This window comes from Chrysochloris asiatica, unplaced genomic scaffold, assembly GCF_000296735.1.
Source record: "Chrysochloris asiatica unplaced genomic scaffold, ChrAsi1.0 scaffold00105, whole genome shotgun sequence".
Lineage (NCBI taxonomy): Eukaryota > Metazoa > Chordata > Mammalia > Afrosoricida > Chrysochloridae > Chrysochloris > Chrysochloris asiatica.
In genome coordinates this window covers 1,241,203-1,250,510 of record NW_006408623.1, presented here as the reverse complement: position 1 = coordinate 1,250,510, position 9,308 = coordinate 1,241,203, and the positions used below count along the sequence as shown (strand labels likewise).

Genomic DNA, 9,308 nt, shown 5'->3' with positions numbered 1-9,308 from the left:
ATCTCCCCTCACTTCATATCAGCTGAATGCTTCACACCCCGCTCTAGTCCTCTGTGGCCATGTCATTTCCTCTGGGCCCAGGAGTCTCTGCTGGCCATCCAGGTCTCCACCCGGATTCACAGGAGTCTGTTGTGGATTTCTTGACTGCTGCTTCCATGAGCTTTGATTGTGAATCCAAGTAAAACTAAATCCTTGACAGCTTCAGTTTTCCCTCTGTTTTTATAATGTTGTTTGTTCGTCCAGTTGTGAGGATCTTCATTTCCTTTAGGTTGAGGTGTAATCCATACTAAAGACTGTAGTTTTTGATTTTCATCAGTAAGCACTTCAAGTCCTCATCGCTTTCTGCAAACAAGGTTGTGTGAAGATTACGGCCAACAGCATGCCGTGGTGCACAGTTGTACTCTACGTGTCATGAGGTTACCACGAGTCAGAAGCGACTTGACAGCCGGGGGTGTGGTGTGAATGTTTTGGTGGTGTTTCCTTTGGGAGGCCAAGGGTGGGGACTGCTGACTTTCAGAGGGGAGATGAAGGAGTTCCCACCAGTGATGCACATGGGCATAAAGCAGTCTCTCTTTCTTTGCAGGACAAAACAGCAACAGAAAAGGTGCAAGGACCAGGAGCTTTGAGAAGGCTGCCAGTGATGGTCAGAGCGCCCATGTGGCCCAGGAAGACGTCAGAGAGAGTGAGTGGGTTCACCTGTCAGGGAGGCGGGAGACACAAGCCCTGGCCCAGCCACCTGACTATGCCCTTCCTGCTTGAGGGGCTGCCTGGGGTTGCCACGTGAGACCAGATCCCCACCCTCCATGTGGTTGAGCCTTCCCACCCACGTCCTGCTCCCTAAATAGGACACTGCTTCCTTTTTTTAGTGGCTCTTCTCTTCCCTCAGCTTTGGGTGTGGATTTGTTATCTAGTAGTGCAGTGGGTTAAGCATTAAACATCGAACTGAAGGGTCGGCAGTTCAAACCAAGCAGCTGCTTCAAAGGAGAGCGCTGAAGCCGTCTGCCCCAATAAAGAATTACGATCTGAAAAGCCCTCAGAGCAGTTCTATGTGGTTTCATTGGGTTGCTGTGAGTTGGAATCCACAGTAATGGTCATCTAGACCTAGGGGCTTCTGGGGTAGGGGTCAAGGCCTTTATGTCCAGAGCATGTAACAAACAGTAGGCCCGCTGGCTCATGGTAATGTAATAAAATAAAAACAACAAACCCCCGTGACCCACTGCTGTCGAGTCGATTCTGACTCACAGTGACCCTGTAAGACAGACTCGAACTGCGCCACAGGGTTTCCAAGACTTCCTTTTATGGAAGCAGACAGCCACAGTCAGGGGGCTGGGGGGTGCAAACCACCAACCTTTTGGTTAGCAGTCAAGCTCTTAAACCACCATGCCAACAAGGCTTCTATTATTAATTTTGTTGTTGTTACGTTAGCAGTCCAGTGCTTATCCTACAGCACCACACCAAGACGCCAAACCTTACCTCTGTTCTTGTTGTTACTAAGTGCCATTGAGTCAGTTCGTACTGACAGCTACCCTTTATAGAAGTTCCAAGAAGCTGCTAGTGGACTCAAACCCTAAACCTTATGGTTAGCAGTCCAATGCTTATTCTACAGTGCCATGCCAGGACTCCAAACCTTGCCTCTACTGTTTTTGTTAAGAGCTATTGAGTCAGTTCTGACTTAGAGCAACAATGTATAGGGATTCTGATGAGTAGGTTTGAACTGCTGGTTAGCAGTCCAGTGTTTACCCACCACACCAAGACTCTTTAATAAATTGTTGTTGTTGTTATGTGTCATGGAGTCAGTTCCAACTCATAGCGACCCTGTACAGGTTTCTGAGGCTGTAAATCTTTATGGGAATAGAAAGCCTCATCTTTCTCCTGCAGAACAGCTGGTAGTTTCGAACTTCTGACCTTGCAGTTCGCAGCCCAATTCGTAACCACTACGCTACCAGAGCTCATTAATAAATACTAGTCAGTTGTTAGTTAGTTGCCTGAGGATGCTTGAAGGCATTTTTCTAGTTCCTGGACAAACTCAGGCCCACTTTGTACAACTATCACTATAGCTACATATCATTAACTATCACCATTACCAGGGGGCATGGTGGCTCTGTAGGATAAGCACTGGACTGCAGACCACAAGGTCAGTGATTCAGTCTACCAGTCTCTCCATGGGAGAAAGATGAGGCTTTCTGTTCCCACAAAGACTTATAGCCTGGGAAACCCTGTATAGCGTTGCCATGAGTCGGAACCAACTTGATGGCACTTAACAACAACAACATTACCATTGCTGTTACTGAATCTCTATTACTCAAAGTTGTGGTGTCTAGGATCATGTTTCTGCTAATATTAGTAATGGTGTCATTAAGTGTCATCGAGTCAGTTCTGACTCACAGGAAACCCTGTATAGGGTTTCTGTGGAGTGGCAGGTGAGTTTGAACTGCTGATCATGTGGTTCAAACTGACCTTGTGGTTCATTGTTTATCCTTCAGTAATATAACCATTTATTAAGCACTTGGGTGGCTCTGTGGGATGAAGCCCTGGACCACAAGGTCGGTTTGAATCACAAGGTTGGTGGTTCAGACTCACCAGCTGCGTCTGAGAAACCTTGTACAAGGTTGCTATGAGTCAGAACTGACTTGAAGGCCCTTAACAACAGCAACAACACCATTAAGCACTTAGCAAGGAACCTTAGTGACACAACAGTTAAACGCTTGACACCTAACTGAAAGGTTGTGGTTTTAACTTGCCAGTGGTTCCAAGGGAGAGCAATTCTGAGACCTGCTTCTGTGTGGTTGTTGTTGTTGTTGTTAGGTGCCATCGAGTCCACACTGACTCATAGCAACCCTATACACAACAGAACGAAATACTGCCCAGTCCTGGGCCAACCTCTCGATTGTTGCCACGCTTGACCTCGTTGATACTGCCACTTTGCCAGTCCATCTTGCTGGGGGTCTTCCTCTTTTTCTTTGACCCTCCACCTTACCAAACATGATATCCTTCTCCAGCAACTGGTCCCTCCTGACAATATGTCTGAAGTATGAGAGGTGAAGTTTGGCCATCCTGTCCTCCAAGGAGCACTCTGGCTGCACTTCTTTCAACACAGATCAGTTGGTTCTTTTGGCAGCCCATGGCACTTTCAATATTCTCCTCCAACACCATCATTCAAATGCATCAATTCTTCTACGATCTTCCTTATTCACTGTCCAGCTTTCGCATCCATATGAGGTTATTGAAAATACCATGGCTTGGGTCAGGCCCACCTTAGTCCTCAAGCTGACATCTTTGCTCTTCACCGCTTTAAAAAGGTCTTGTACAATAGATTTGCCTAATGCAATACGTCGTTTGATTTCTTGACACCGTAGATAACCCTGTGAGACAATTCTTCTCTGTCACCTGGGGTGGGTTGGTATGAGTCGAAAATCAACTCAAAACAACAACAACAACATGAGTCACACTCTCAGCAGTTGCTAGGTACCAGGCCCAGTATTTAGCATCTCCTGGTGCCTACCTGAGTCCCGTGCATAGTGTTATTAATACCACTGTTACCCACGTTTCATAGGAGAAGGCAATGAGATTTGGCAACGCGGGTGATTTGCCTAGGGTTGCAAAGCTTGTGAATAGTCAAACAGAAGCTTGAACTCGGATTTTTGGATTGCAGACTTCCTGCTTAGCAATGCGGTTGCTTAAACAGAACGTTTCACAGATACGCATTTACAGAGGCAGGACTCATTTTCAGCTGCCACGTGAGCCCATAAACTGTGGACAGAGCTGATTGTCACACAGGGAATTGTGTGTTCCCAGAGGCACACAGTAGCAGCCTGAGTCTGTGTTCCTAAAAGAACTTGCCATCAAAGAAATCCTCAGCATGAGTAACAGCAATTGTTACATAAAGCAGTTCGCCTGTAATGTGCTTCTGCAAGCATCTAACCAACAGACATCATTTCCCATCTTAAGACGGACAGGCCAGTCTGTGTCTTTGCCCACTGGGAGGACCCTGGCAGATCAGGAGGGTGCATTGGGTTGAAATGAATAATCATAAGAAACACAATAATTCTTGAGTACATAGTACCACGCTGGTTCAACTGGAGCATGTGGATCTTTGGGGTGTGAGTGAAATGGGTCACAAGACTCCCCACCTTGGGTCGACCTCACGGCATGGACTTTTCGTTTCTTTGCACTTGAGATTGATAAACCATCAGCTGTTTCCTTAAGACCACAAATGCTGCAGTGCTGAAGGGACTTCAAGTTAGAGCCTCGCCTCTGGGTCCTTGTGGTCCGTGTGATTTCTCACGATCTTATTAAATCTTTATTGCTTTAATGACTATCTTGTCCAGATGCTTTTTTGGTATCTTCTTCTGAAAGGTTGGTCTGGATTACCTTTGTTCTTCGTTACCACAGTTGTTGTTGGTAGGTGCTGTTGAGTTGGTTACAAGTCTTACCCACTCCAGAAATAGAAGAAAACACTGCTCTGGTCCTGTGCCAGCCTCATAGTTGTTGTTAAATTTAAGCTCATTCTGAGGCCATTGTGTCAATCCCTCTCATTGCGATTCTTCCTCTTTTTCGCTGACTCTCTACTTTGCCACGCGTGGTGTCCTTTTCCAGGGACTGGTCCCTCCTGATCACATGTCCAAAGCATGAGAGACAAAGCCTTATGCTTCTAAGGAGCATTCTGACTTTATTTGTTCCAAAACATATTTGTTTGTTCTTCTGGCAGTCCATGGTACTTTCAATATTCTTTGCCAACACCGTAACTCAAATCCATCAATTCTTCTGTGTTTCTTATTTATTGTCCTGAGTCAGGCTCACCTTAGTCCTCAGAGTGACATCTTTGCTTCTTAGTACTTTAAAGGGATCTTTTGCAGCAGATTTGCCCACTGGGGTACATTGTTTGATTTCATGACTGCTGTGCCCCGGAACGTTGATTGCTAATCCAAGTAAAATGAAATCCTTGACAACTTCAATCTTTTCCCCCGTTTATTATGATGCTGTTTATTGGTTCATTTGTGATACATTTTGTTTTCTTTACATTGAGTTGTAATCCATACTGAAGACTGCATTCTTTGATCTTCATCTGCAAGTGCTTCAAGTCCTCTTCATTTCAGCAAACAAAGGTTGTGTCATCTGCCTATGACAGGTTGCTAAGGAGCCTTCTTCCATTCCTGATACCCATTTTTCTTTATATAATCCAGCTTCTCTGATTATTTGCTCAGCATACAGATTGAATAAATATGATGAATGAATACAACAGAGACACACACCTTTCTTGGTTTAAACCATGCAGTGTCCCCTTGTTCTATTTGAACAACTGCCTCTTGTTTCGTGGACAGGTTCCACTCGAACACAACTAATTCCCATTCTTCAAAATGTTATCTTTAGTTTGTTATGATCCACATGCCTTTGCAGAGTCAATAAAATACAAAGAGACATTTTCACGTAAGTATTCTCTGCTTTCAGCTAAACAAGATCCATCTGGTGTCAGCAATAATACCCTTGCTCCATGTCCTCATTTGAATCCAGCTTGAGTTTCTGACAGCTCCCTGTTGATGTACTGTTACAGCCATTAAATTTTTTTCTTCAGCAAAATTATTCTTATGTGTGATATGAATGATAATATCCAGTAATTTCCTCATTCTCTTGAGTCACCTTTCTTTGGAATGGGAACAAATATGGATCTCTTCCAGTTGGTTAGCTAGGCAGTTGTCTTCCAAATTTCTTGGCATAGATGAGTGAGTATATCCCACGCTGCATCAGTTTGTTGAAACCTTTCATTTGGTATCTCCTCAGTTCCTGGAATCTTGGTTTTCGCTGATGCGTTCAGTGCAGTCTGGGTTTCTTCCTTTAGACCCTATCCTGTGCTGTCTTCTGAAGTGGTTGAATGTTGACCATTTCTTGTTGGTACAGTGATTCTGTCTATTCCTCTCATTTTCTTTAGATGCTTTTTGTCTCGTTCAGTGTTTTGCTCACGGAATCCTTAAATATTTCAGGTTGAGGCTTGAATTTTTCTTCACTGGCATGTTCTTTCCTTTTAACTTTCTGATTTTGGGATTTTTTTTTTTTTGTGTGTGCATATTTTGTTATAATTACCAGAAGTAGAGGTTAAAAATTTTGGAAGCCGTTTTCTGAAAATGTTGAAGATCTGTTTCTCTCCATACACACACACACACACACACACACATGTGTACACACACATGTCCAGGTATACATGTGTCTATACACATACACACACCACACACAGAATCTGCTGAAGTCTGAACTTGCCCTCTTTCCTGCCACTGGCCCACTCAGGATTATTCCTTTGACTTTGCCCTTAAAGTTCTGTCTAAACAAACTTGGATTCTGGTCTCAAAAGACAGTTGTCAAGGCTCTCAGTCATGGAATGCCTTAGAATGAATCTGGGTCTATGAAAACTCTTTGCGTTGCTCTTCTGTACAAAAAAAGAAAAGAAAGAAGATCAAGGAGTCAACAACAGTGTTGGAGGGAGAAGAAATTGTGGTTGTCCCTGATACAAGGCAAGGGTCTCAGGAAAGTGATGTATGTAGAGGTATATCTTAGGAATACAGGTCAGGGTTCTGACGGTGGTACTTTTTGGGTGACCACAGCTGTGCTTGTCACTCTTTGGGGAGTGAGTGGGGAGGCAGGGGGCCAAAACAGGAACAAAGGCACCCCCTTTGTGATGGATCTTGGTCAGGAAGCTTGAGAAATGAGAGTTCTAGAAAACCCAGGGCTCCCAGTCCTTGCTGTTTTCGACAGTTTCACCTCCATCTCAGAAGTGCTGAAATGGTTATTCCTTTGTCTCAAAACTGAAGCTTCTAGAGTGTTTCTTTAGCTGCCAGAGAGATAGATTTTGTTCCTCCAGTGGCTTTGTGATGGGTCTCACTGGTTTTGATTAGGGCCCTGGGCACTACCCCTGCCTGGAGTCAGTCCATCTGTAAATTGAGTGTGCTTATTAAGACCATGTGAGCATGGGGTCAGCCTGGGCTGCCGGATGCTAGGTCTGCAACCAGAGCCACAAGGACTTGCCTGGCGGAGAAAGGTTTCCCAGACAAGGGGTTAGGGGTAGCTCATAGCAGATGTGGCACAGCACCCAAAGGCATTTTCTTTTTTATCTCCCGATTTACCTCAAGCATGGTTCTCAAGGATCCCGGGTGGCACAGAGGTTAAAGTGTTTAGCTGCTAACAAACAAGCTCAGCAGTTCATACCTACCAACTGTTCCTTGGAAGAACTACACGGGAGCCTGCTTCAATCAAGATTTATAGCCTTGGCTTGTCCGACTGGCCACCATTGGAGACAATAAAGTGGTATGAATTCTAAAAAAAATATTTATAGCCTTGGGAGCTATAGGGGGCAACTCTGCTCTGTCCTTTAAGGTCTCTCGGAATTAGAATTAACTGGACAGTGGTAGGTCGGCTTTTGGAATTTGGTGGTCCGTTTACAGAGGATAAATTCCTGTGTGCCTTTGAGTTCAGAGGTCAGAGGCTGGCATGCATACTTCTCATTACTCTTCGGGGTTTGTTTTCGTGAGGTCAGACCTCCTTCCCATCCTCTGAGCTATACTGGCCAGAACGTTTCTGCTCGACCTGGTAAGTCCTGCGGTAGATTTAGCAGAATACTGATTGGCCATGTCATATATAGCTCTAACTTTTTCAGAGATTGAAGTTTAAATTACCTGGAGTAAACATTGCTTTAAAATAGATTTATTTCCTGATTTATGAAACATTTTGATTTTGACAACAGTATACACACACTGTAGAAACTTTGGAAGATCTAGAAAAACCCAAGGAAGAAAATAAAAACAAATCCTTAATCTTATATTCCAGAATGGCCACAGCCAACACTTTGGAATTGACCCCTCCAATCTTCTACCTCCCTTTGTGGACTTCAAGAACGAAGTTGCAGGCACAAGGGAGCTTCAAAAAGTGTGTGGAAAATGGAATGAAAAGATACTTGAATTTTTACATGAACTTTTTGAAGCTCATATGTGTGTACATAACACATACACACACACACAAACACACTTCCCCCGCCCCCCTAAAGTTGACCTAGTTCTGTTTTGTAACTTTTGGTTCTTACTTAATACACTAATATTAGTTTTTCCTGCCATCCAATATTGGTATACAACATTAGAAATTTTAAATTGTATTTTGTGAGGTGATTGAAAATTCCATGGATCAGGTCAGGCACAACTTAGTCCTTAAAGTGACATCTCTCTAACACTTTAAAGAGATCTTTGCAACAGAGCTGCTCAAACAAAACATTTTTGGATTTTTTGCCTGCTGCTTCCATGAGCATTGATTGGGGACCCAAGTAATATGAAATCTTTGGCAACTTCAGTGTCTTCTTCCCTTATCATGATGTTGTTTGTTGGTCCTGTTGTGAGGATTTTTGTTTTCATTAAGTTGTAACCCACTCTAAAGTCGGTATTGTTTGCTCTTCATTAGTAAGTGTTTTTTAAAGTTCTTTTCCCTTTCAGCAAGCAAGGTTGTACCATCTGCACATTATAGGTTGCTAATGAGCCTTCATCTAATCTTGGTGCCCCATTCTTCGTCATATAGTTTAGCTTCTCAGATTGTCTGCTCAGCATACGAATTGAATACGTATGGCGGAAGGATGCAATCCTAACACACACCTTTCCTGATTTTAAACCATGCAGTAGTCCCTTGTTCTGTTTGAACAGCTGCCTCTTGTTCAGGTTCCGTGTGAGCATGGAAGTGTTCCCAAATTTCCATTCTTCAAAACGTTATCCATAGTTTGTTATAATCCACACAGTCGAATACCTTTGCATAGTCAGTAAAACACAAGTCAACATCTTTCTGGTATTCTTTGCTTTCAGCCAAGAAAGATCCATCTGCTATCTGCAGTAATATCCCTTGTCCCATGTCCTCCAGCTTGAATTTCTGGCAGCGCTCTGTCAATCTGCTGCTGTAACCATTGTTAAATTTTCTTCAGCAAAATTTTTCTTGCATGTGACATTAATGATATTATTTGATAATTTATGAATTTGGCAGGGTGACCTTTTTTGGAATTGGCACAAATGTGAATCTCTTCCAGTTGGTTGGCCAGGTAGACCGTCTTCCATATTTCTTGGCATAAACAAGTGAGTGCTCCCAGAGCTGCATCAGTTTGTTGAGACCTTCCAATTGACATTCTGTCAGTTCCTGGAGTCTTGTTTTCCACTAAAGTTTTTGATGCATCTTGGACTCTCTCTTCAATGCCGTTGTTTCTTGATTATGTGCTATCTCCTGAAATGGCTGAATGTCAACCAATTACGTTTGGTACTTATGTACTCCTTCCATCTTTTTTTTTTTTTTTTTTT

At 43.4% G+C, this 9,308-nt stretch overlaps 1 protein-coding gene across 1 annotated transcript in view; it reads left to right on the top strand.

Moving 5' to 3' along the window:
• CPXM2 (carboxypeptidase X (M14 family), member 2) overlaps positions 1–9,308 on the top strand; it is a 135,026-nt gene that overhangs the window by 14,640 nt on the left and 111,078 nt on the right. The window contains exon 2 of the mRNA XM_006867463.1: positions 584–682. Coding sequence (XP_006867525.1) covers positions 584–682 — 99 coding nt within the window. The remainder of the gene's footprint in view (positions 1–583; positions 683–9,308) is intronic.